The sequence below is a fragment of the Rhea pennata genome, chromosome 8, assembly GCF_028389875.1.
Source record: "Rhea pennata isolate bPtePen1 chromosome 8, bPtePen1.pri, whole genome shotgun sequence".
Taxonomy (NCBI): Eukaryota; Metazoa; Chordata; class Aves; order Rheiformes; family Rheidae; genus Rhea; species Rhea pennata.
In genome coordinates this window covers 32474301-32501615 of record NC_084670.1, presented here as the reverse complement: position 1 = coordinate 32501615, position 27315 = coordinate 32474301, and the positions used below count along the sequence as shown (strand labels likewise).

The window sequence follows — 27315 nt, the reverse complement described above, 5'->3', positions numbered from 1 at the left end:
ATGAGGTTGGCCTTAGGTCTGAGCAGAACAGATCGGACAGCCCTACACATATAAGCCAGTCCGCAATGACCCGTTGTTTCAAAAACAAATCACCACCAGTTTGCATGCAGTGAGGACTCTGTCACAGCACATGTAGCCCCTCTCTGAAACTCTCCAGCCAGTTTCCTCCTGCTCCTCTCCTGCAAGATGAGCAAGCCCAACGGGCAGGCAGCCCTGCTGGCTTTGCACCGGTTGACGCTTTGGGGGCAGTGACCCGAAAGGCTGTTTATCATCTGCTGCTCCAAATCTCAGGTTTCCCCATTGCAGGACTTCCCAGGTTTCTTACTCCATGAAGGCCTGGCCTTGGTCTCCCGGGGTTCCAGCAGTATCATTCACTCATTCGGCAGGGAGACACCACCTTGTCTGCTCCTGTGAGAAACAGGCTACTTCTGGCCTTAGCCATTAACAGTGCCGCAATTTCTCTCCCTTACGTTGAGAGCTGAAAACCACATTTTTTTTGTCTTCCCCTTTCCTTTTTCTTGTGCAGTGCAGCCAACACCAGTCCTAGGAGTGTGTGGCAGGGACAGTAGTTTGCTGAGAATCTGGCTGTCTTCTAAGCAGCTCTGCTGTCTGGTAGGTCTTCCCCAGATCAGTACATGCCAAGGATTTCACCTTGGCACCTGAAAGCTTTTCTGAAAAGCTCATTCCTTCCTTCTGTTCCCAGGAGCCATTTCCTGCGTCCCCAGTGAGTGCAGACAGACATTGCTATCAAGGGGACAAGAGCAGAATGAGGAAGAAAGGGGAGGTTTGGGCAGGCTCTGACTTCCATTTCTCTGCCCATAGTGTGTCCCTGCAGACAGGGCCATTAGACATGCGCTTCTTGCACTTATTTGTCACCACAGCCATCTTCAGCTTGGCATGGACAGTTAGTCATGGGCTTAGCATTCAAAACCAACTGTTTCTGTCCAAACCCACTGCTCAGCTTCAGGAACATCTCCCCCAGCCCCACCTACCACAGCCCATTTCTTTTCCTTCCATTCTTTCCCACTTACGAGGGTTTGGAAAGCTAGCAGCCCCCCAACACCCCAATTCATCTCAAAAGCCTGCAGAACCACCTAAGTCAAGAGACCTAGACCCGCCCCAGGAGACCTCAGCACCAGAGCCAAGCACCACCCCCTCCCCAACAGCCCCTGCTGCGTTATGCTCTACAGCTCGATGCGCCCAGGGCACATATGCAGTGGCCAAGCCAGGAAGCACACGTGCAATCACTGGCAAACGTGCACATTTACTAGGAAGAGGCTTTCTGAGCAGTTCATGGTACAAGCATCCCTTTTCTCTGCAACTAAATGACAGTAAATTGTTACATAATTTGACTGAAGCAGTTCAATCGCGAACAAGTAGGTTCACAGAAATAGGTTCAAGAGGCTACAGAAAAAGAGCAGTTGCCTATATACCATTTTTCCCCCTTCCTGGCAGTAAAAAAAAAAGAACTATGTCAGTATGCTAAAACTTTCATATAATTAAGGCTGCTATAATAATTATCCAATTAGCATGTAAAATAAATTAGATCCGCTTAAAGAAACACATTCATCCAGCACTTACTTTTTTCCTATTTTGTTCCACTGCACTTAAATGGAAACTGATGTAAAGGACCTCCTTCAAACCCAGATAATACAGGGAGCGCATTTCATTTTGCAGCACATGCAACCACATACTACAAAACAGCAATACTACACACCAGTAAACATGCTCAGGACATAGGAAGATCTGATTTTGGTCAAATATACTCTTTTGCAGACTATCAGCAAATATGACTGGAACACAAAGACTGAATTATCCCTCAGCTGAATGTGTATATACACGTCACTGTATTGTGCTTTCTGGGACAACCTGCCAGCCAAACACACGTGCGTGGTGTACACTGAAGTATCTTCCCAATTTTTAAAAAATGCTCTTGGCCTATCTAGCAAGGGTTAATCGCCACCTCCCACGCACACACGCAGAGTGCTGCAGGAGCTCAGGTGCAAGACGCGGACGACGCAGCCCGCCAGCCTCACAGATTTTCACAGAATATGAGCTCCCGCATACATACTGCTACAACAAACTGTATGTCGGCTGATCAAGTTCTTATTCTGGTTTAGCAAACGCTCTGGTTGTAAGCAGTGCAAATAAACAAATTGCTCCCAGTGCATTTCCCATGTTCACACCCAAGTCCCACCCAAGTGGCAAGGCTTTAAAAAGAAAGCAATCAAGCAATCATATATAAAACAAGTTATTTAAATGGGACGACAGTAAAAACTGCACCATAAATGCTCATGAGATATTCAGCTCCTGAGGAAATCTGAGAAGCAGCATTGAAAGGTCCCATTTTTATCCCGAGGCCCAGAGTGGAGCGAGCTGCTTAGGACAGTGCTGTGGGACCCAACAGGCTCAGGGTCTCCTGGACTCTCCTGCGCCAGAGCAGAGCTGAAAGGAAGCTGCCTGCAGAATCAGTTTTCCACACTAAAGCCGAACGCTTTAAGCCTTTAAAGCCTCACCTTCTCTCCAGCTGGTGCTGAGGGCTGCAGGCAGGAGAAGAGACGCACTGAGGCAGCTCAGAGTTACAAACCAGCACGGAGCCATTTGCGGGGTGCCGAGAGCTGCCCGTGCAGGCGCTCAGGAGGCACGAAGCGCCAGGTCCAAGGCGCAGGAGGCCTGCAGGGGGGCTTGTGACTGGCCCGCCGCTCGCTTCGCTTTCTTTATTCCAGCGGTTTTTATCAGCTCCTCCAACCTGAGTCACTCCCAACAGGAAGAGCGCCTGTGCCTTGCTCTGACTCACCTGGTGAATAAGGAGAGCCCAGCCCATAGAAAGCAGACAGGCGCGCGCACACACACACACACACCCCCGCGGCAGCACCCAGCGCCCTCCCGGGCTGCGGGAAACCGTCGCTCACCCAAGAGAGGCATCACCAGCCACGAGACGCAGTGCCTCGGCATCTCCTCCCACTACCAGCCTGCGGGTGCTGGCTCATTAAGTGGCTGCCCCCAAACGAAGCTACCACCATGGAAAGCCTTCCTCCTGCCCGCCCCGGTCGCTGAACTCTATCCCATCTGATGTCACTTCTTCCAAGGGCAGGGCATGGAGCTCCCTGGGGAAGGTAGTGCTGGGGCGCGGTGCTGCCCGGACCCGCAGACGGCTTACCTGGAGGAAATCGTGAGCAGTCTGAGGAGGGTGGACAGGGACCGGCTGATCGCAGGGTCTCTTTGTACTCAAAAGGCCATCCAATTAACTTAACAAGCAAGGAGAGGTGTTCTTTGTGCAGCTGGACACAGGCCAGCGGGACTCTGAGGATGCAGAAAAGCCTTAGAGGACAGACCGAACACATACTCAGAAGACAGACCTAACAGGATTTACAACACAAACTCATCAGGCTCAGGAAATCCCCAAATCTGGAAACAAGGTGAAGGTTTGCAATTATCAAGGGAGGCATCGCACACATTTGCCTGAATTTACTTCTCCAAAGGCAATTGAGAGAGAAAACGGGTTTAGATGGGCCCTTGGCCTGACCTGGTAGAACTGCTTCTATGCTAGAAAAAGGATGTGGAACAGAGATAGAGAAGGGAAAGGACTTCCTTGAGGTTGCTGACTGAGCCAGGATTAGGATCCCAGGTTTAGAGCACCAGGTCCATCAGCATTTGGGCCCCAAGAGAAGTAAATGAGCCACCTAAGAGCAAAAGGGCAACTCCATTTTGCTCCTCACTTTTGCCTTGGAAGAGGTGGGACCACTTCCACACGCAAAGAGATAGATCTGGAAACATGGGTTCTCCATGGGCCAAACATGCAGAGTTAGAGAGGTGCTGGTTCTTCCATGCGACCTGCAAAGCAGGCCACACGGTCTGATGGCAGGAAAGGATGGGCCCAGGTGCTACCTCACTGCATCTCCCCCGAATATCAGTTGTCAAAAGGAAAATCCAGTGGTCCATGAACCCCAACACCTTCGGATGAAATAAAAAAGTCCAGCAAACTTACCGCAAACCCAGCACCGGTTACCTTTGCCCACAAGAGGCTGAAATCAACCCTCAGACAGAACCGTGCTGACATGCTGCACGCTTCAGGATTAATAGGCTCGCCGCTGGCTGGGGTAATCAACGTTTAGGTCCCCTTCTGAACCTCTTAAGCTGTTGGGTACAACAGTCTCCACAAACTGCTATACCTTGAGCTGACTCACTCTGCAGCTCTTCACTGGCAGCAGGGCCATGGTGATTTCACAGGTGAACCAGCCTGAATTCACTGCATTTCTGCTACTCCCTTTGCCAAGTTTACCTCCCTCTGCTGATTGATTCAGCTATCTTTTATAAACAGATTCTTTCCTTCTATTTGCATACACTGGATCTTAATATAGTTCACAACAAGGAAATCAGCTTCGCTAACGTGCTGATGGCATGTTAATTTTCAGCACCGAAGATTATCTTATCAGATTTTTTCTCCTCCTCAAGACAAAAAAAAAAAAAGAAAAAAAAAAAAAAAAGTTCCCACTGGTTTGGCAGAGTTCTTACGAGTCTGCTCCTTACTCTGACAAAACCCATTCGATCTGCTCTGCTGTACAGAAACTTTTGTATATCATTTACATCAAACGCTTCTGCTGCTTCCCTCCTACCTGATGACACACAGTAAACTTTTCTCCTTCCACTTGTTAGCAGAGCTGTCACTACGGTCATTCTCTAGGACCTTATCCAGCCTTTCTCTGAACAACCCAAGTTCTTCAATAATTTCTTCTTCAGAAGACCAGCTGTCACCGTCAGGATCGTTTTCCCAAGAGCTGCCGTTTTCCCTTCTCTGGCTCCTGCATGTTATTGCCTTGCCGTTATCACCCTGCTTCTCACTTCCTTTCTACAAACAAGTCCCTGACACATCTAGTGACTCCCCTCTAGTCATTTCTGCATATTTACTTCGCTTAGTCTTTCCTCGTCATTCTCTACCTTTGTTCTCAAGGTTGCCTCTGAAAGCTGCATCCATACATGCATGACACTACCCAAAATTTATTTTTCTAGGTCCTGACTTTCTAGACAGTCTAGATCCAAAACCTTCCACAGAACAAACATTGCCCATCAGGGCCCATCATTGTGGTAACATTGTTTAGAAATGGACTCAAAAACATAGGTAACTGAAACGTTACCTTTTACAGTACAGGAGTATAGGCAATCGTTGGTACATCAAGGCATGAGAAACAGCAGCATCAGATGTTATAATGGAACAGCATTATTTCAGTGGAGACCCTGGGTCTGCCCTTCCCTTTTTATCTGCAACGTAAAGGGTGTCCTTCTGAAAGTGTCCTGCACTCACTCTTTACAATGGGGTTACAAAAAGTAAAATTGCTGCTGCAGGGAGACCACAGCAGAGGCTGAAATGTTTAAGCCTTGTGCACACGGTCATGGCTGAACTAAGCATTCCACAGATAGCCTGAATCCATAAAATAATCTGAATTTAGCTGATCCTTGCCAGTGGCAACTGATAGACGTTTGAAGATGCCGAAGTGCCGCATTGCTTTCAGTTGATGTGACCAGGACAGAAAACAATTTTAGCTGCTCATTATAGACAAGTGATGCCAGGATAAAAGCAAGAACTACCCAGCAATAAACAAGGCAGATTCAAGCCTTCTGTCTGTCTGTAGTGTGTGTTCGTATCTGAACTCGCTCCTTGCAGCTGCCTAAGCCTCTTCAAACGTTTCTCCTCAAGGGACTTTCTAAGTTGCGACAACCTCTTAAAATGCTAGTCTCTGGACTACTTCGGTTGGTGGCATTGTTGCTCCTTCAGTGTTTACTGAGAAGTAGCTAGAGTTATTTTTGTTTACTTGCTTTCCTTCCAGCCACTGTTGCACTACGAGTATGTGTTTGTGTACACATGTGCACATAAGGAATAAGAAAATAAGGAATTTTCTGCTAGTCTGGCAGAACTTTATGCTACCATCTTGGACTTCCTCAATATGGAAAACTAGGGATCCTGTCCTGCAGAACAGACAGCCTAGAGATAAAGCTCGGACTTTAGTCTCTGCTTTGCCTTTGCTTTGGATTTCCTCAAAGCAGGCTTAGGGCCAGCATGTAGAACCAACTTTACCAGGTCAGTTTGGAGATATTTCCCCAATGAAATATGATCCCAAGATGAGCCAGATACTTTCCCTATAAAGAATCTATTTTATAATAAAGCACACAGCAGCATTTTAAGTTCATCCTTTAAAATCTGCCTGCTCAGGGACACGTGAGCTTCCTTCACAAGACATTGTCCTTTAGCACTTACGCAGTGCTTTCACATCCATTTTTGATATCCTGTTATATCACAGTTGAACAGCTTGGGGGTAGAGAAAACGTGTCCGACTCTGAGTGTTTTCATTCTGGACCTTGTTTAGGAGTGGAGAAACCCCTTACCTTGCCAGCAGCCAAGCAAAGCAATCAGACTCAGAGGTAGTAAAGGCACAGCCTTTACGAGGCCCCCAGGACCCCGCTCACTGCTGCCTCCCTACTCCCCTAGGGCAGCAGCAGTCAGAACAAGCAGCGCAGCTACTAAGGATTCTGCCAGCAGCACTTATAACATAGTGAGCAAGGTCCCAGCACCTCCAGTTTGTTCCTGAAACCAGCAGGCATGAAAATATTGTTGCTAAGTTAGTAGCTGCTGCAGCTGGGTTCTCGCCCTCCCATATCCCTTACGTCAGGAAAGCAGCAATGCAGCCTGCAAGCACCAACCTGTGACCCTTTGCTAAAAATTCCCCGTGAATTACAGGGCAGGGAAATGCGCAGGCTCCGATTTAAACGCTCTCTTAAAAGAGCGAGACAGTGACTGCGTCCCTGCTCAGATCAATAGCCGCAGGGCGGCCTTTCTCCAGGCGCAGGATCAAGCAAAATTCCCTTGCCTGGGGCTGCGGCAGACCGCTGGGGCGCTGCCCTTCCCGCCGGGTAACTCCGGTGAGCAAGGGAGGCAGGCCTGCCTGCCGAGGCTGCGGCTGAGGCGTCAGCAGCGCAAGGAAGTACAGTCATGTCTGGCCCTGCCTCGCCCATGCCCTGCCTGCAGGAGCCAGGGAGAGAGAAAAGGAGGCGCGCACACGCACGCACACACGCCGCGTGGGGAGATAAGGCAAGCCTGGGCTTCGGTTCGGCTGCGCTCCTCCCTCTGCCGCCGCAGCCCGCCGTGGTGGCTGCTGGGCTCCAGTGGGGCGCTGATGAGATTTTTGCATAGCATTCCTGACGTTCTGTAGGACAGAGGCATGCTGAGGACGAGGTATCAGTCCAACAGCTAACGAGAAACACATGCATCCAGTATGCCACGGCCGCCCAGGGGGAGCAGGGGACACTGCCAGCTCAGCTCTCCACCACCAGGTCTCCTTCGCTCTGTCCTCAGATACACCCAGACATACCAGACCTGCCTGCTTTAGGCAGTCACTTCCATCGGTGATGCACTCCTGCTGATAGCACATGCTCCCCAAGTCGGAGAGAACTCAGGTCTTCAGCCCCAGACCAGATGCTCTGAACATCAGCCTCTACAGGCAGCCCGCGAAGTCCCCCAAATCCCTTCCTCAGGGAGCACTCCCCCACTTTGTGATTCTGAGATAAGCACCCCGGGATGATCAACCATGTTTACCTCAGCTGCAAAGACCCTGGCCAATAACTGATGTCTCTCTGCTCACTTCACTTCCTTGCTATTGCCAACTGCTTTCTGGAACCCCCTTTCCTGCAGTGAATCTCCTCAGCTCTCCGGAGATCACATGGAAAGTCACGGAGGTTTAACTCGGACAGTGAGAAAAGCCACTAGAAACAAGAGGAGAAAAAAAGGCACTTTAAATAAAGCACACTCGTAATTGTCATTAATGCATTCCCAGGTCTTAACTGGGCTGGGATATAAAGAAGCGGTGTTACTGCATTGCGGTTTTATAGCCCCACACCGGTGAGGGTTAGTCTTTTAAATGCAAACTGCATCTACAATGGAAGCTCGACAAACTAATTAAAAAAAATGAACAAAAATGAGAACAACAATTAAAAAGGGATTAGCTATGATGCAAGTTAGCAAGATATGTGCATTCTCCTCCGCTGAGAAAAATAAAAGAAATCCAGTCTGCAACTACAAGACATCAATTTGCTTTTAAAACTACAGTTTGCTATCACAATAATCTGTTCTGACATTAAAAACTTGCTCAACTGAGAAACTTGCTCTAGCAGAAGAGACCAGCGGAACAGAGTATCCAGATTGATGGCATTTCTTATTAGAAAAAATTAAGAACCTTCATTTAGTGTTTTGGGGCTTCCCTCCCTTCCAATAACAGGCAGTTCTTTCACCTCAGTGGCCCCTTGCTTTTCAGTACATTCAACTGAAAAGAGACAAGATTTTTCCCTTACAGTGTAACAAAACACACCTCTGATCCTCCAGTCTTTCTGAGGACAGCTCAGCTCCAATAGCATCAGCAGTAACAACATACTCTCTTATTTCTTAAGCACTAGAAAAAACAGCAGCATAAAATCAGTTGAATTATTAGTCATGAAAGGACATGGAGAGAAGTCATAATTACTAGACCACTTGCAGCCAGCTGCATGAATTTGCAAAACACTTTTCTCCGCCCTTCTCCCACTCATTCCCCAGGTTCTTCCAGACAAGGGAAGGAATGATTCGGGCCAGGTGGATACCAAACCTAGGTAGCAGAAAGCCACCACCTGGACAAGAGAGACCTCTGAGGTCCTTGTGGAAAGCAGAGTGTTGACACCTTCTCAGCCAGGATGGACAGAACAGGCTCCCCCCCCGCCCCAAGCCCCAACAGGGAGCGAAAGTCCAAATTCTGGAGGGTTCCCTCGAGCAGAGGGGGCTCCCACTCGAGCTAGAAAAGTGACAGTCATCAGCAAGCGTTATGATCAGGCAAAACAGGGAATACAGTGATGACAGGAATGAGCACTCAGTGCCCCAACAAGGCAAGGAGCAATTTGCCATTACTACCGTCCCAAAGAGGCCAAAGTTAGCAGCTTCTTGCCTCTTCCAAGGCACATAAGGATAATTAACTTCAGATTTTCTTCCTAAAAGGCGTCAGCTAAAATAGCTCCAGAAGAACAGGAGAGCTGTGTCCAGCCCATGCGATTAAGCAAGCAAGTGGCAAATCCTACAACTGAGGCAGATCCACCTCAGTTTCAACTGCCACAGAAAACACGACTCCACAGAATCCCAAGGTGTAAGGGGTTACAAATATTCAGACTTTATTATAAATAAGAAATACTGTTTTATACATAAAAACTGCAAGTGTTGCATTTTGTTCACCGCCCCAGACAGCAAGACCACAGATTAAGGCAAAAAGCTGAAGTGAAGGCACATACTGAGGGCGCCACAGTCAAGAATAAAGTGATGAAGGAACTGTCACATGTTCTCTGTGACATCCAGCACTCCATCAGCAGCTGTCTCATCACCACATTACGTAAAGAAATAACTGGACTTATACAATGAATAATGGCTGTAATGCAGTAGTGATTAAGAGATTGCTTATAAAGATTTTTTTTTATTTAAAAATAAAATTCTGTTAAAAACAGCTTAAGAAGACAAAAAAAGGAAGGGGAAAAGCAGGAAACCTTAGGCCTGAGGTCAGCCAGGGCATGCGTGCATCTTCATGTCTGCTCTTCCCACAGCCTTGGCAGAGAGGTGACATGGTTAGGAGACAGCCATGTGACCAGAGCAGCCAGCCCAGAGATACTGAAGTCCCACAAGCGTGGGTGAGCACAGGTAAACTCTCCTCCAAGGATGGTACTAAGCATGTTCACAGGTGGGGGGAAATCCCAGGTGAGTTTTTGGTAAACTGTAAGAAACTCCAGGAAAACAGGCACAGAAGAGCTGTAGGGTTTTTGCTGGAAACACTCCCCCATCTCTGTCCAGCAGCAAGCGCTGTTTCAGAGGATGCATTTGGCCTCCCACTAAGCTCTCCTTCTTTGCACAGTGGTATTAAGACGACCCAAATTCAATTCTCAGATCACCTTAGTATTGGGCCTCTCCTCTGAAGAGCGCTACGGCTCCTCAAAGGCCAGCTACAAGCCCACAGCCATCCCCCCGCTCCCAAAACGTCAGCAAGACGGCACTTCTGTAACCGAGACGCAAAGAACTGGCTCCTATGAGCCGTGGGCTTCGGGGTCTGCCAGGCACCCGGGGCTGGCTTGGGAAGCAAGGCCAGGAAGCGTCCCATCGCCCGACTGCATGGACAGGCCAGCTGGTTATTGCTAATACCACACAATATAGATACTGAGAACGTGGAGGAGGGAAAGGGAGCAGGGGTGTAAGCAAGAGGAATACCTGGCTCTAAAGGAGTAACAGACAGAAGCAATATATGCTGTATGTGTTGTGATCTTACAGGGAAAGCATGCAGAGGAGGACAGGCTGTGCCACTCTGGAAATATGGCTGAGTATATTTACACACACATACACGCACACAAAAGAGACTTCCTCACTCTATAATCATGATAAAAAACAAAAAAAAAAATCACATTCACACAAAAAATATAAATTTGAAATAATTAATAGCACCAGTGTGTGTCAGATAATAATTTCTTCCCCGCTACGCAAACGTACAAAGTTGCATAGTGTTTAAGTACAGATATATATTGAATCTCAAAGAGGAGAGAGATGGGGATGTCTGACGGGGACTAACGAGGAAACTGCAGAGGATGCTCCCTTCTCAGATGAGGGTCAAAGGGAGGAGCGAAAGCTTCCCCACCACTCCCATCCCAACAAGACAGATTAAGTAGCTGGGAATGGAAGACACTAACTGGAGAGGAACTCTACCAGGGAGGCAGTAGTAGCTACGTGAAGTACTGTGAGTGCAGAACTGCCACCAGAGTGAGGCCTGAACTCTCTGTGCTGCAGCATTTTAAGATGACTAAGTGATCTGCAGGTAAAAAGAAAAAGAGGGCACTAGCAAACTTTGGCTCTTTCCGTCAGGTTAAAAATGGACAAAAGGCAAGATGAATACCAGAAAATATAAAATAGTTACTATCCTCCTCCAGGAAGAAGATGGGGAAAAAGATTTCTTCATTTACATCTTCAAACTCTTTTCCCCACCCAAAGACATTCAACTTAAAGTTCAGACCAGCTGGCAGAGCTCTCTGGATGGTGGCTTTTTCTTTTTTTTCTTACTGCAAGACTTTTGCTGCCAAAAGAAAAAAAAATAACAAGAAAAAGAAATCTGTCAATTGGACACATCTATTCTGAAAAGATCCTCTGGCAATTCCATAGCAACATCTACAGATGGGAACTCAGCTATCACTTCCAGACTCCTCAGCCTGGACTACCTGACAGGTAGCTGCTTACAGACTGGACATGACACTTTTGCTCCACAGGCCAAGAGTAGTGCTGGCAAGTCCTATCACTCCGCTCTTATCCCATCTTCCCAAAAAGCTCCTCTCAGAGGCTGCATTTTTCTCAGAGCAATGCATCATTATAGAAAGCATTTCAAAAAGAGGCTTAGAACAGCTTGTAAAAGGCTACCAATGCTTTTGATTGGCCACTAGTTAACATAAAAAAATTCACAGGGTTAGATGGTGGGAAAAGGGACCTGAAAGAGTGCAGCTATACTGGCCATTACAGTAATACTTTGGTAGCCAACCCTCTTCCTTCATAGAAACAGAGAGCTCTAGGACTAAGGATTTTACAGTTGAGGGGAGAAGAGAGCAGAGAAAGAGTTAGTTTTGCCTTGCTGTATACAGCTCACATGGTTATTTCTGAACCATACTATAAAGAGTCCAGAACATTTTTCATCCTTGTGCTAATCAAAGGGAAATTGTGTCTGAGAAAGGGGCAAAGGCGGAGTGCTCAGGAAGACAATTTATATAAAAACCCCTTTGATGCCCAAAGACGGATATTTAATTTCTTCTCTTTTAAAACTTTTCAACTTATCCTGATTTGGAAAGAAAACAGCGACTGCGAGCAGCAAAGAGTTGGGGATCTGAAGAAGGTGATGTGTGTTAAGGCACTCCATAGCCAAACAATTGCTCCACCAGTCACGGGGGGAACCCCCCCACCCATCCCCAGTGCACCGTTAGGGTTTCTCAATGGACGGGGTGTTAAAACAGCCAGACGGCAAGGTCTTCTTGATGTCTTCCAGGTTGCTAATGTCTTTCAGGATTTCCTCAATGTCCCTGTTGTAGGCCTGTATGGCATCATCTTGCTTCCTGGCTTCTCTCTCAAGGAAAGACACTTTCTGGTCCAGGTTGCTATCTTTCATCTGATCTTTGGCACTGTTCAGTGTACCCTCAATCTCATTCAGTTTGTTCAAGTCCACTGTCTCCAGTTGCCCTGAAAAGCCAGAAGTAAACAATGAAGTCCATTAAAAAGTGTTTAAGACACACTTTTCAGGTGTTTATACAATAGAGCCCAAGTTACAGACAAGCGAGCCAAGATCTTCAACGGACCATCCTTGCTTTAAAAAACAGGACCAAATGAATGGGTGATACCTTCAGTACCTCAACAACGGTCTTAAAGTTCAATGTGCAGTGTGCAATCTGATTCCTAGCACAACACTCGCAGCGAAGCAATCATGCTAAGCCAGTTGCAGTTACTTTCATGTAAGACAGAAAGAAAATACTCCAAAGGCATGGCTATTCAGAAACTAAGTAAGGGCAGATGTGCAGCAGTCTTACCTAGTTGATCCAGAAGGTCATTAATGACAGCAAGCAAACTATTTACAGAGTTCTTTGCTTTTCTTGCATTGTCTTCTGCTTCCTGGGCAGCCTGCGAGGCCTAAAAGGTAAAAAGTACTGACAGCACAACAAAGGCAGTAGGGATTATGAAAACCTTGCCTCTCTTCTTGTATCCGTTAAATCAATGCATCTCATGCATCCCTGGTTCCTCTCTATGATAACACTCCTGGCCTGAGGTGTCTGTCACAGTTCTGGTGAAGAAAGACAACTTGAAAATCATCAGTTTTCTAAAAGGAGGGATGTGATTCCCTGGTAACAGGGCAGGATTTTGCTGGAGAACATTAGGACAGAATCAGTGGGGCTACAATCAGGTTTTGGTTCAGAGAAAAGGAAAGTGTTATGTTATGAAAATTGCATCTCAAAATCCAGCAGTGAACCTAGGCTAATACTATTAGAGGAACTCCTTTTCTAATCTCATCCTTTCCTTCCCCCTTAAAACCTAGAAAAGACAGAATGGTAACTGGAACCGGCGTTGCCTTTGCAAGAGGGCAGCAGGAAAAAAAACCTTCACCTTCAGGATGGTAGGGAGACAGCACCTTCTCACTACTGCGGTCAGCCACCAGGATTACGTACCATGCCTGCCATCATCATATCCTGATCAGCATCATCCTGTTTCCGCTTCAGCTCTTTTTCTGCATCTTGCAGTTGCTTCATCATGTCATCCACTTCTCTGGCCAGTCCGGTCACATCAGAGAAAGCCTTGTCAGCTTCAGCTTTGGTAGCAGCAGCATTCTACAGCCAACACAGGGGAGAGGATCAAAGAGGGTGATGAAGGTGCAGAACACTCTTCAACTCTTTTCATAATAATGCATCAATTTCTTATCATGCCACATTTTGCATTCCCTGATGGTATATGAAGTTCAAACACAATTCAACAACAGTAAGTTTCATAACAGCTCAGCAGGAAGAGTGCAGGAAGAATTCTGTGCGCCAGGAATAGAGGAATTTGCCCAATTAAATGCTAACACCTCAGGAGGGCTGATTCCAGAACTGCAAGTGACTCACCTTCTGAACAGAGCTGGCGATTTTCTCAGCATCATCCGCTTTAGCCTTGGCATCCCGGGCGTCAGCAGCAGCATTGCCAAGTGCCAGCTCTGCCTGGCGTGTCTTATTGTTGGCTTCAGCAATGGTTTGGGTAATGGCAGGAATCTTCTTCAGTGCCTCCTCAGCTGCTGTTTTGTTATCATTCACACGTTTATCAAAATCTGAAAAAGGGCAAAACAACTTCATCACTTGCTTCAAGAGAGCCTTGGGATGCTTCTTTGACCAAACTACCCAGGCTATGCTACCCTGTAATCACACTGAAGGAAAGCAAACTAGGATATAGGACTGCTGCTGCATTTGTTATCTTAACAGCTGTCAAGGCAGGGTAACGTCAGCACACAGGGAAAGTTTACCAAGCAGTGATCATGCTTGATCATGTAATGACCATGCTTGGCATCCTGCAAAAAAACCAGCAGCAGTAGTTGCTGAACAGGAAGGCTTACAGCTCTCCCTATTACATGCCCTCCAATGCTAAACATGGAAGTTGCACAAAAGTATACTTCTGAGCACAGAAAAGATATTTTTCTTAAAAAACAAACAAAAAACCCACCACACATACCCCCCACACACCCTATCCCCTAAAAGAAGACATACAAGAAGAAATCATCCAACGCTTAACAGCACGAACTATCAGCCAAAATGCCCTACTGGAAAGTGACCTGTCAATCAAATTCAAGCATTTACTTTAAGTGCTTTCTCTTTACCTTTCAAGTTGCTGAGAATGGTATTGGCCTCCTCTAACGTGCCATTTCCCTTCCGAGCAGCTTCTTCGGCCAGAGCTTTTGCTGCATCAGCTCGAGCCAGGAGCTGATCTGCAGTCTAGAAAGATATGACATATATCAACATACTCTTATCCTTTGAGGAACGACCATCTAGGCACATCAAAATGCATCACCTAAGCAGCCTGAAACACCAATGCAATACAAAACAGTGTTCATCCTCAAGTTGGTGGCAATACTTCCTCTGAAATCATGTAAATTTGGCTCCTTTAGGAACACTGCTCTCAATACGAACAAGACAGCACACCTAGCAAACGTGCCCAACTCCGCAATATAGACTCAATGCCACTGTTTTTACCAGCTTTTTGTGTCTCCTCTCCAGGACCTGCTTTCAATATTCTCAGAAGTTATAAGCAGTGCTAAGACTGAATAGATTGAATCTTTTGTATGTGGTCAGTTACTTTCTCCCTCCCCCTTTTTTTTCCCTCCAGGGAATAAAAGCCTGCACACAACTGACCTGCTGTTCTGTCTTCCCTTTCTCCAAGAGGTTCTTCACTTCTAGCTCCTTTCCTTTCATGTCTTCTCTCAAGTCTTCATAATCTTTCAGCTTCCTTGCAATTAGCTGATCCAACTCTTCTGCTTCCTTCTTGATCTTATTTGCTTCATTCTGCATGTGGAGACCAGAAAAAAAGGCAGATTTTCTGAATAATAAGAATATTAAAGAATTTACAAACAGATGGCAAAACACTGCATAGTTTCCCGTGTTCAAAACGAGCAGCAAATATGATAAGCTCTCTTCTCTTATTACTAGAACTGCAACCCTGCATCACTGACGCCTTCAAAGCCCGCAAAAACCCACCAGGGTCAGTACAACGATGGAGGATGGAAACATCTTTGTGCATATGAAAAACTACTCTACTATTGTGAGTAAAGGAGAGGGAGCAACTCTGCAGACCTCAGATGGAACTGAAATTCTTGCACTTCTCAGTTCCAGCCAAGATGTCTGGTAAATAACATCTGACTTTCTTTTTCCTCCTTCAGAGACTGGGGGTGGGCAGGTTGGTAAAAGTTGAAGTACGCAAGTGTGCATGTTATATGTATACTGACAAAAGTTCCACAGATGATTCTTAAGCAGAGAAACATTACCAAAGTGCAGACAACATGGGCAACAATTTATCACACCGTTTTAATGTTTGCCATCACTGATCTTTGGGGCACGCTACACACCAAGTTTCACTCAGTTACCTCTAGCCCTGTGGAATCCACAGTAGGCAGACTGGTGAGATTAGCATAGATCTGCAAGGCCTTGTTCCCAGCCTCCTCTGCTTCTTCAAGCACTCTATTTGCCTGTTTCTCTAGATCACGAGAGATGTTTCTTGCTTGATTATACCTTAAAAAAAGAAGGGAAAAAAAAAAACCCAAACCAGTGTGATTCTTTTTCTGTAGAATTAAACATACTGACTGAGTAGAGGGGCTAAAACATTGAGAGACAACTCTCATGAAACCAAAAGCATTAAATGTTACAAAAGGCATCTCAACTCTCTCCTCTACTCTAAACTCTGCAAATAAAATCTTTTTTCTGTTACTCACTTCTGGTTGAGCTCATCAATATCATTTGCAGTTTGGTTCTCTCCAGCCAAGGTCTTCAACAGTAGTTGATATGCCTCTGTAGAAGTATCATTTGCTGCCTTGGCTATGCGCACAATATCATCAGCTTCTTGTTTGTGCCTGGTAAGCATTACCAAAGAAAAATAATCTCATTAAAGTTACCAACTAGCAGTTTTTATTCGCAGTTCCAAGATTGTTTTCTCCTATTTCTCCTTTCTTTACTCAGAATTGTGCATCTAAAACATTTACAATGAGAGATGATGTTTCAGATGGTCTCTGCAACCACAGACATCACTACTCCAGCAGTGCCCACAGTATCAGCAAGGCACTGCTATAGTTTCGTATGTCTCTAACTCAGAGGTCGAGTGTTTACCCTCATTCTTACTGATGATGTACAGTTGCATATCCACTACACCTCCTCTACAGCAATGGAATGTCATTAGAAATACCGCCAAACGGTTTCCTATTCAAGCAAACAAAATGTGTTTCATATCAAGCTAACCAAACTGCACTCCCCTTTCCCAGAGAAAAAACAGAGCCCTGACGTGGGCTATGAATTTATCTTCCGCAGCCTACCTACCTTTCAGCCAGTTTACGGGCCTCTTCTGCCAGAAGAGTCATGTTGTTAGGGTCACCACTTGATTCTGGTGATGTAATGGACTGGAAGGAAAACAAACAAACACACCAAGACATTTCTCAACACAGTTATTCCATCTTTTATTTATCAACACTTTAAATATTCATTGTCATGATCTAAATGCTTACAGAGGTATCTAACATACTTCTCACTTCTCCATATAATTTTCCTTAAGTCCATGTAGTTTCCACCAATCACCCCTTACAACCAAATATTTGCTATATATTTAGTTTTTGGTTTTTTTTTTTTTAACTAGATTTCTTTCAGCAGAGGCTAGGATTCAAATACATGAAAGAAAAGGACCATCCAACCATCTGTTCTTCTCAAACTAATCCTCCATTATCTTGGGCTGGGGGAAAAAGTTCCATAGTGAACTTGTTACAGAGAGAGCACACACATGCACCAGGAAGCATATGCAGGGAACACAGCAAACAGGCTTTCTCCCAGAAAGGGGAGATGCTATGCCATCATGTCAGATGTCCACACCACACTCACCACGTTGTCAGCTGCCATCCTTGCCTTCTCAAGCATAGCAGAAGCTAATCCGATCAGGTCCTCAGTGTCCTCCACTCGCTCCCGGGCTTGCTCCGCCAGGCTCTCAGTCTCCTGCACTGTGTTCTGGATGTTTTGCAGCCTGCTGAGCTGACTCACTAGTGTGCTGTTGATGTCTTTGAGGCGGTCCATAAGGCCCTGATCTACATCTGAAACATAAGACATAAAATGGAGGAAGCAAAGTTAATTACAGGAGGAAGAGAAGTTACAGCAGCAGCTTACCACTACAGGCAACATGCTGGTAGGTTAATCCCCTATAGAAAGGGGACTAAAAATCATTTAATAAGTTGGTCAGCTAGCTTGAGATCAAAGTCACCATCAGAACATGCATAAAATATAACAAATGAAAAGTCATTAAATCATGTTTTCTTTTCTTTTTTCTTTTTTTTTTTTTTTTTAAGTCTGTGATAAAGGCAGAGCTCTCAAGAGGTATAAGACATCTACTTTCCTAATTCTCTTCAGCTCTACTCCTACAAAGTAAGAAGAGACAAGAAATAGCAGGCTGTACATTACCCTCCCCTTCGGGCTACCTTACCTTTCTACCAATACTCACCCTCTTACCCACTATATAAAATATTATCTAAGCATGAGTCCCAAGCAGGCAGCATAAAGCTACCTCAGCTAAAACAGAGAATTTCACTTATCATTCACATGAGCAAGAATCTTTCCAAGCAAGTATCGGATGGGTATATGAGACCGAGGTGAATGTTAAATGCATGCTTTGTGCTAGCTCAGCCTGTCACCCTTCCAGTGTCTACTCCACGCAGCCCTGAACCCAAGCAGGGTGAGAAGGTTCCCAGGAACATACACTGGCTCTTCAGACATCACATCCAATCGCCCATGACTGATCTGTTCAGTCTCTACTAGCACATGTGGCTGATGCATTTATCCTGTCTGCTCCCCTAGGAGATGCAGTCCTACTCCGGCACACCTGCTTGTATTTGCTTATAAAGCTTGATCAGCTCCAGCAATACAGTACAAGCAGGCATGAAGCTATCTGTCCTTCCAAAATACCCTACAGGTTAACTTCCCTGGAAAACATGAGTATCAAGCGCAGAGCAGATATTCTCTCTCTTCCCTATGCTGAGTTCCCACAAGAAATTGTCAGGCTGTTATTACCACAGTGCTCCACGATCAGGTTAGTACTAGGAGAACCAAAGCTCCGTTCCTCAGGGCATGGCAGAGCTTTTACCTCTTCTCCCACAACAGGTACAGGTTTTTCCAAAGTAGTGTCAATATCAGTGAACAAACTATCAGAGGAGTAGTGAGCAACCACTTTCAATGCGAAACCAGAAGTCATTTTCAACTTACTTTTCACCAGAATGTTTATATATTTGGGGGGGTGGGAGTGGGGTGAGGGGGGTGGGAAGGAAAATAAAAAAAAAAAACACCACCCCACAAAAATCAACACACACACACATTCCAAATTAACTACAAAACACTCACACTACTTAAGGCCCTGTTCAGACATCCTGTGGTAAAAGATGACAGTAGAAGAATCTCTCTGAAGCAATTTAACAAGAAAAATCTTTGAGCTATGATCAGTAATTGAAATGGTTAACTACAAGGCACCACAATAGCACATTTGAGATCACTATAAATTATATGGTGGGATAATTAAGCTTGCCAGCAGGTTTTTGAAGTTTTCATTCTGAACACTGATTATACCCCAACAAGAAATGCTTTATCCCAAGATTTCTGAAAAAGTTCATAAGCAGCTTAAGCTGCATTTGCTGCTGGTGAAAACTGCAAAAGCACACAGAGACACGTCTGTCCATGTACTATAAAAGCCTTCAGCTTGCTTATACAATAGTTATACAGAGAATAAGTAAAAGATTCCCCTTTGCATCTGGAGAAAAGGATAACATGTAGCACTGTCTTCTCCATACAGAGCTAGAGGCAGAGCTTTATTTTGCTTATATTAGAGATCACTGAAGAATAACATCAAGGGAAAAAACACAACCATCATTGTTTTCATAATAATCTAATATCTCAGTGGTATTTGAAATATCTGTCTGTCCTGATACACAGTAGAGGCTTGAAGGCACTCTAAGGGGGCAGGAACATCAAGTAAAGAGCTAATTGCATGTCATTCCTACATGTGATCACTTCAACTTACCTTTGCTGTTTTGTGCTTCTTCGAGCAATTCCATAACCTCTCTTTCTGCCTGCTTTAATCTCTCTTCAAAGGCCTGATCAGTTACAGTTTCCTCTCCTGTACCAAGATTTGCTATAAGATTTTCTAGTTCCTGCAGCCTCTCTCGCTGTTCTGCCACCTACATGAAAAGGACAGAGAACAGATATGGGGCAAAGTGCAATAAAGCTTTCTGCTTACAGCAGGTGTCACTCAGACACTACAAAAAAGTCTTTGTAGAAGCAGGTAGAGCATGGGTCTGCCTCTGGTTTCCAGAGTCTGGCATCAACAGCAAGAAATATCAGAAGTACACACTACTGTTTTCCATCGACTGTGGTGGTAACAGCAGGAGACAAAGAAAAAAAGCTCACATTCACGGTCTTACCTTGTCTTTCACTAGTCTGTAACACGCAGGACATTCTTGACAGCCTGGCCATGACCGATTGTAGAAATAGTTCTCTTCACACTGGTCACAGCGGTTCCCCACAAAGCCTTCCTTACACTCGCAGCGACCATTCTCCCTGCACTGCAGCGAGTGCGAACCTTCAGGATCACAGTCACATGCTGCAGGAGAGTTAAACCGCAGTCAGACCAGAGGAGCTGCAGAAATACCCTAAACTGCAGGCCATTCTGGGTAAAAGCACTAGGACACCAACACAAGGCTGCAGTCTTGCTCCTGATCTGCATGTATCCAAACACACAGCAGGAAGGGATGTTACAGCAGCAGCTTACCACTGCAGGCAACTATTTAGACAGAATCTTCATTTCATGTTATACAGCATTAGAAGTCTTGCTATTGCCTCTATGAGGAGGCACTTTAATTCTCTACCCATTTAATTATAACGGCAATGAGTTTTTCTGTTTTTTAAGGGCAACGATATCAGAAATAAGATTTGGACAATATTGTTTTTGTATCAGATTTACAAGCTATTACTCCTCGAGACTGAGTCTCTAAGTTAAGGCCATTTTCAGAGTAAATATATAGCAATTTAAATGTAGAAAACAGGACAAGATTCTTGTTCTGGGACAAGATTCAGAGCAAAACACTGAAGAGAAGCAGATACCTAATAAGTGAACACAGAGTTCTTCCCATCTTCAATAAAAAAAAAAAAAAAAGAAAAACTTGTAAATTAATTCAATTAATTAATTTTTAAAAATCCTTGTAAAGGATAAGCTATTGCACAGAGTCCACATTTCACTGTTCAGAGTGTGGATACAAAAACGCTATCTTCTCTTGCAATGAACAGAGGGGTAGTGAAGCAAGAAAGTTCCTTCTCAGAAACAGAGGAAAGGAAAGGCTGGTTGTACCAAGTCCCTCTCATCTGCCTCATTCCAGCATCTCGGACTTACGTTTACAGCCTTCGTGGCCAAATCCAAAGTGGTTGGCCTCGCATCTGTCACAACGCTGGCCTGTGATGCCGGGCTGGCACTCGCACTGCCCTGTTCGGATGTCACACTGGCCGTTGGTGGAACCCAGCGCATGGCAGTCGCACCTACGGAAGACAGCCACATGTCACAGGGTAACACAAACAGGACACACGTGAGCAGCACCTCACAAAGAGCCCTAGTGAGCAAAGCCAAAGTTTTCCATGCAAAGCAAGCGTCACTTTTCTTGCTCTACTGATGCAGAAGGCAAGGCACTGAGTATCCGAACTGCACAAGGTCACTTGTGTCTGCACTAAAAATGGAATCCAAGAACCCCTGCTATCAACCATCAATCACATGATACTTTTCTATTTAAAACTCAGATTTAAAGCTATTTATAAATTAGGCTTTTTGTACATCCGTTGTAGCTGTTCCTTAACTCCTGTTCTTCCCCACCCTTCACAGCATCCATGAAGAGTACCAATAACTTATGACAAACACTTGTACAAAAGCTTAAGAGCAAAAAGATGTCCTGCACCTCCTAAGTGCAGATCCTCCAAACTACGCTTTTTGCCTCAAGTTGAGATGGACATTACCTCTCACAGCCACGTCCGCTCTGGAGGTTATAAAAGCCAGGCTCACAGGCACTGCAGTCCCTCTCAGTGACATGCGAGAGGCACTCACATTGCCCAGTCACTTGATTGCAACTCGTCTGCTGATTCACTGTGCCGTAAGGGTTACAATTGCAAGCTGCAAGAAAAGGAACGGGGAAAACGCACATAAAATTAGAAGCCCCTTCTGATGTTAGTACTTAGTTAACCAGTGTCCCCTGAACAGGCCTCAGAGTATGTGAACCCAAAACCAACTGCAGCCCAGCCCCTACATCACAACATTTTCATTTTGATGGCAATAAGTATGCTACAATCACAAGCATTTCAGTCATCTACAACTGCCAAACCGTAATAAACCATTCATTATTTCTGAAGCACCTGAATATAGCAAGAAAACATGACCTTTTTTCCTAAAACATTGTCACAAAAGGCTGCTCTTTGGGGTGGGGGGAATCTGAAACATGGAAGGAACATGAAAGGAAATGGCTCTTACCTCTGCACTTGTCTGCAGGACTGGGGGCCAAGGGGTTCCCATAGAAGCCGTCTTTGCAGCGGTCACAGTAGAAGCCAGCTGTGTTGTAGATACATTTTAGGCATTCACCCGTGTGGCGGTTACAGTTCCCCACGGCATTGGGGTCGATGTTATCATTGCATTGGCAGAGACGACAAGGCCTCACAGCACCGTTTTCACCCAGTGGGTCTCCAAAATAGGCATCATCACACAACTCGCATCTTTTACCTGGGATACAACAAAGATGCATATGCTTCAGCATAAAGCCCTCTGCTACAATCTCACTTGGACTCCCTTCACAGCCTTCTCTGAAAAGGGAAGCTCTAAGGTGTACTTCCTTTTTATCTTTGTGACAGAAATAGAAAGGTGCATGGGACTACAGATGAACCCTTCTCAGTCTTTAGAGATGAGATTGCTTTTGCATCATCAGATTGAACTGAAACTCTGGTCATTATAAAATACTTCAACCCTCCCTTTCCCTCCCTCTCAACTCTTCCAATCATCCATAGTAAATCCTATTTGCTGTAATTTGTTGTTAATTTAAAAATCAAAGCAGGCAGCCAGAACTCCACAAGGTATTACAGCTACCAGAAGCCCTACTGCCGACATGATAATCAAACAATCCCATACAGGAGCCTGACAATGTGCCAAACCGTCCTTGGGCAGGCACCAAAGCATTTAGTTCAGCAGTTTTCTAATTCTGTGCCTCTCCATAATAACGGGTGACCTTCATCTGTTCCACCTCTTAAGAATCTTTTATAAGAGAAGTACAGAAAGCTTACTAAAGATGTGACCTTCGCAGGCAAGTTCCCAGGACTGTGCTTCGGTTCACAAGGCAATGGCACACAAGGGAATTTCCACAGGCTGTTCTGGGGATGATATGCTTTTGTGCCTGATGCAGGACTTGTTCTAAGTATTTAAAGCATTTACAGTTATTCTGGACTCTGGACTCCATCATGCCAAGTGTAAATCCAGCAGAAAAGCCTGGAAGCTGCCAACCATTTTAAGTCTTATTTGCTGGTTGCAGGCAAAACAAAAGACTCTTTTTAACAATTCAGGCATTTGCCCAGACTGCATAGTTTGTCATTAAGAAAAAGAGATCATTCAGTACCTGTTCGTACACTTTTCTATGAAATTGTGGACAGGATGAATTTGGTCTTGTATTTTTTGATCAGTACTCATGAGACCCTGCAGCCATTTTCCTTCTTCTGGGGAGGACGTAAGCCCTCCCACTGCATGCGTTCCACAATGCCTGTCAGCCTGGCAAATGGTAGGTTCATCTTCTAAATTAATTTCAGCCAGAGCCACCCTCCTAGCTGTTTCAGCTATATCCTATTTTCTGTCCTACTCAGCTCAGCACCAGACAATTAACAGAGCTGTATTAGAAGTTATTATGATTCACATAGGTTGTACAGAAATTTTCACACTCTAACATAAAAACTGTTACCCTTTCCTTCTTGAGAGCAGAGCATAAAGAAGGCAAGTAACCCTGAGCCTCACACGTGACTGAAAAATCAGGCTGGGAAAGGGAGAAGCAAATAGGTTTTGAATCAAAAGACACAGTAGCTTTCAGGACCACTCACAGCAGTTCAGAAAAGCAGAACCAGTAGAAAAAGAACTTCCACAGACCTGAGAGATGTAGGAAAAAGCCCTTCTGAATAAAGAACACACCTGTAGTACCAGTTGGGCAGTTGGTGCACACGACCTCCTTTGTGCGGGGCACAACGGCACAGCTCGAGCTGCCTGGACACGGACAGGGCTGGCAATCCGAGGCAGTGCCTGCCGTTGCATCTCCATAATATCCATCGCTGCACTTCTCACAGTGAGAACCTGCTGTGTTATCCCTGCAATTGCACGCACCTAGAATAGAGATGTACGTGTTTTTTGCTTCTCCTCAGTCACGGTCTTCATCTGACAGGGAATAGGAAGCAGCCCTCGTCATCCCTCCTTCTGTCAGTTCTTCTTACCTGTCTCTGGCTCGCAGGTCTCACTATGGCCGTTGCAAGAACAAGGCACGCAGGGACTGTACGGCCCAAGGCCAGGCGTCTCTCTCCGGTAGCCAGAGGAGCAGCGCTCACAAAACTGCCCCTCATATCCTGCTGGACAGGTGCAGGTCTCCACCCAGGTTGCAGGCAAGCCAGGTCCTGGGCGCGCACTTGTGATAGTAACATCATCCAGGTGGCCAGCACCTGGAAGGGACAGAGACAGGAAATGCTTTGTAACCACACGGGCCCTTATCACTCTTTCACCTAATACACCTGAACCGTGTAAGAGAAACAGTGTTTGCAGTTGATATGGATGATCAAGAAGCAAAATTCTCCAATAAAGTTTAGACAGATAACAAAAGATGAAATACAGCTTACAAAGGTAAGTACAGGGCAGGAAAGTCAAGAACAATTCCTTTGCACAAGGATAGACAGCAAGCAGAGAGCAGCTTACCAAAGATGCTCCGTAAAATACAGAGGAGGAGGCTGAGAACAGAATGCGTGAGATTAAGTAGTCAGTTAAAATGCATTACACTTTGCATACATACATTTTATATTTCCAAATAAAACACTAAGAATAATCCAGGTTTTTCTAGGGAGGACAGACCAACTCTCCTGCAATTTTATCACATCATCTCTGATGAAGCTTCTGTACACCATGCCTCAAGGCAAACTCTTCAGCTCCCCCACCTCAACCCCAAACTGTTCCTTTCTTTGGCATTGCACAGCTGCTCTTACTCCTCCCAGCCCTTCCCCTTGAGCAGAATTGTGTCTGAATACAAAATAGCTGGTATTTACATTACCAGCGGATGTTTGTGTCAGTGCAGTTGCTCTAGAGCACTGAACAGAACCTCAGCTCCGCATATGGTGGTGGCTGCAACAAGCGGGAGACAGCTTGCTCCACATACCCTACCTAACCTTACATTCCTCTTCTATAAACAAACTCCACATAAAGTATTTGTAGCTTCCCCATCTGCCTTAAGTGCAAATTCATTCTTTTGTATCTACTTATTTTGTTCAGAAAAATCCTTCTTCACACAGTGCCTAAGGACATGGATATTTTTTCCCTTCATTAGTGCCTGATTTTCATAAATCCTCATTATAGGACAACTTTCAATGAAGTTCTGCACAAGCAGCGCTTTCAGGACCTGGTCCTTCCCATTTGTAATGTCAAGAACAACAGAAGAGAAACAGCTGCTCCAAGTGCAGCAGAAATAGAGACCAAATATTCTGAAGATTCCCTACATCTTCTCCTACCATTTCCTTCAGAACTCTGGATTCTGCATTTCTATGGATATGGAAGTGACTGGCTGTGGCACACAGCAAAGAATCGTATCTCCTCCAAAGAGAAATATCAGTAGGTGACGAAAGCTTAGCTTCAAGACTCTGAAAGACAGCTTATTTTTCCACTTCTCCTCCCTAAAAGGCCCAGAAGCAGGAAGGCCATATTAAAAGCAGCTGGCACAGACTTCGTCAAACAACCTGCCATAGCTATTTATGACTGGGTCCTACAACAAAACAACTCTGAAGCACTGGACAGACAGGTCTCCTCCTCTCCTCTCTCCGTAAGGTTGCAGTGTTCTACTCAGTGACTTACTTCTCTCACTGTATGTCCCACGTATCTTGATAGAGGTCAAATTGTGAAGCAGCTTCTGGAACTCAAATGCAGTAAGAGTAGGCCTCCACGGGTAATCTGTGGCCTCATGGAGCCTATGGAGAAGGGCCACGCATTATTTTTAAAGCTCTCACATGCTAACAACTGTGCCCATTTAAAGCATCATTTACAACAACACTATCCTATTACCACATACTTTGCATATGATTATGCAATGCTACTAAGTAGCAAGCTTCAAATTAATCTGATAAGACTACTCTTTTGAGCTAAAATTAATGTTATTTGTTTTCTTAAGAGCTTGGAGGCCAGGGTGTATCACAAGCTAGATTCCAGCTGCTGTAATTCTTTCTATCACAGTGCTTGGAAAGTCCTCTCACCTGAAAGCATATGTCAGCATGTTCTCACTGGGGTAGGAGTTGCCCTGAGCAATGAGAGGCACCGACACTCTCAGCCCAGCTCCTTCCAGTACCAGGTCCTCTGCAGATAGACGAGTGTCCCGTCTGTCAACCCGAAAGGAAAAGGTCAGGTTTTGACCGTAACTCAGAACCTGGTTGCCCAAAAACTTGCCTGAAACAGAAACAAACCCTCACAATTAGGAGACAGACAACTGAAGGCTTACAAACAACACAGAAAATCTCACTTCTTGAATGACCTACGTGGTGCAACAAAATACATGGGGAAATAGCTGTCCGAGATAACAGAGATATCCTGGGTCTCAGCACTCCACTGGAGCAAGACTTCTGAGCCATCACGTTGTTCAGCATGCCACTCATCCTCTCCTGAAAATCAAATACACAAGAATCACTCTTCATATGAATTTTTGCACAGGCTACTCTCATCATACTGCACACTGCTTGTATACAACTGTTTTGTTTTTTTTAAGAGAGTTTGTACTACAACTGTGCAAAAGAGCAAGGATATCAAACATCAACTGTTCAATTTAAGCACATAATTGGAGTGCTGATTTGAACCCTATAAACCATACAGACATAGCAAGTAATCCTTTGGAATTTTGATTTCTAGAAATCAAAATTCCAAGAGTAAAGAGCTTAAGAAGAGATGGTAAGACCAGAAAACACCTAGGATCTGATGAAGTTACTCAATCCTTAGTTGAGAAGTTTCAGCCTTTACAAAAACTGTTCTCCAGTGGAATTTTAATTAAATAGGTTTATTTTCAAACTACATGTAATTGAAGCATTCTTACATAAGAAAACATAAAAATAACTGTATGGAAAAAGAGAATTTTCAGTTTGCAGATCCAGAAACAACGGCAGTTTTTATCCAGAGCAACATAACTCAAGATCTAAAATAGTTATAATCCTTCTCAATCATAAATTCCTGATTTGGTTCTAAAATTGAGAAAATGTCCAATTTTCAGCATTTTTTCTTTTTAAGGGTTTACATCTGCAACACTTCCTTACAACTGTACTGTGTATGTAGACACAATGCACAGTGGATGCCTGAGGTCAAAACTGTGAAACCTTTCTTCCTTAAGTGAATAAACATGCTGAAGCCTGGGAATTCCTGTTAATTTCAGTAACAACTCAGCACTTCTGAAAAAGAGATCCTGTACCTGGCTACTCAGAGTCTGAAGTGCAACACAAGGAGAAAGGAACAGAAGGTTTTTGTTTATGACGTGAGTCTACAGCCCAATTTAAGATGCAAAGAAAACCTCAATTTTACCAAACTGGAAGTTGGAAGTGATGCTGTAGATACTGTAGCCAACGGCGTTGGTGCAGACTGAAGAGTGTCCAAAACAGAAGCAGGGGGTACAGCCTCTTGGATTTGATGGCTCCAGATTGAAAAATCCAGGTTTGCATCTGGAGATGTGAAGGAAAAGTTCATTTCCCTGATGTTTACTCCACGCCACT

At 44.9% G+C, this 27315-nt stretch overlaps 2 protein-coding genes across 2 annotated transcripts in view; both read right to left on the bottom strand.

The window, feature by feature from the left end:
- LAMC2 (laminin subunit gamma 2) overlaps positions 1–7675 on the bottom strand; it is a 31145-nt gene extending 23470 nt beyond the window's left edge. Inside the window, exons 1-3 of the mRNA XM_062581157.1 lie at positions 7589–7675; positions 3161–3303; positions 2513–2797 (exon numbers count right to left, since the gene is read on the bottom strand). Of these exons, the coding sequence (XP_062437141.1) occupies positions 2513–2601 (89 nt within the window). The 5' untranslated portion in view covers positions 2602–2797; positions 3161–3303; positions 7589–7675. The remainder of the gene's footprint in view (positions 1–2512; positions 2798–3160; positions 3304–7588) is intronic.
- A 1484-nt stretch (positions 7676–9159) lies between these two features.
- LAMC1 (laminin subunit gamma 1) overlaps positions 9160–27315 on the bottom strand; it is a 94321-nt gene continuing 76165 nt past the window's right edge. Inside the window, exons 9-29 of the mRNA XM_062581696.1 lie at positions 27128–27264; positions 26101–26223; positions 25822–26011; positions 25427–25539; positions 23812–24033; positions 23516–23704; positions 21827–22072; positions 21319–21472; positions 20708–20850; positions 19743–19921; positions 19343–19499; positions 17167–17372; positions 16615–16694; positions 16017–16154; positions 15672–15816; positions 14944–15093; positions 14412–14526; positions 13669–13868; positions 13237–13395; positions 12604–12703; positions 9160–12259 (exon numbers count right to left, since the gene is read on the bottom strand). Of these exons, the coding sequence (XP_062437680.1) occupies positions 12003–12259; positions 12604–12703; positions 13237–13395; positions 13669–13868; positions 14412–14526; positions 14944–15093; positions 15672–15816; positions 16017–16154; positions 16615–16694; positions 17167–17372; positions 19343–19499; positions 19743–19921; positions 20708–20850; positions 21319–21472; positions 21827–22072; positions 23516–23704; positions 23812–24033; positions 25427–25539; positions 25822–26011; positions 26101–26223; positions 27128–27264 (3403 nt within the window). The 3' untranslated portion in view covers positions 9160–12002. The remainder of the gene's footprint in view (positions 12260–12603; positions 12704–13236; positions 13396–13668; positions 13869–14411; positions 14527–14943; positions 15094–15671; positions 15817–16016; positions 16155–16614; positions 16695–17166; positions 17373–19342; positions 19500–19742; positions 19922–20707; positions 20851–21318; positions 21473–21826; positions 22073–23515; positions 23705–23811; positions 24034–25426; positions 25540–25821; positions 26012–26100; positions 26224–27127; positions 27265–27315) is intronic.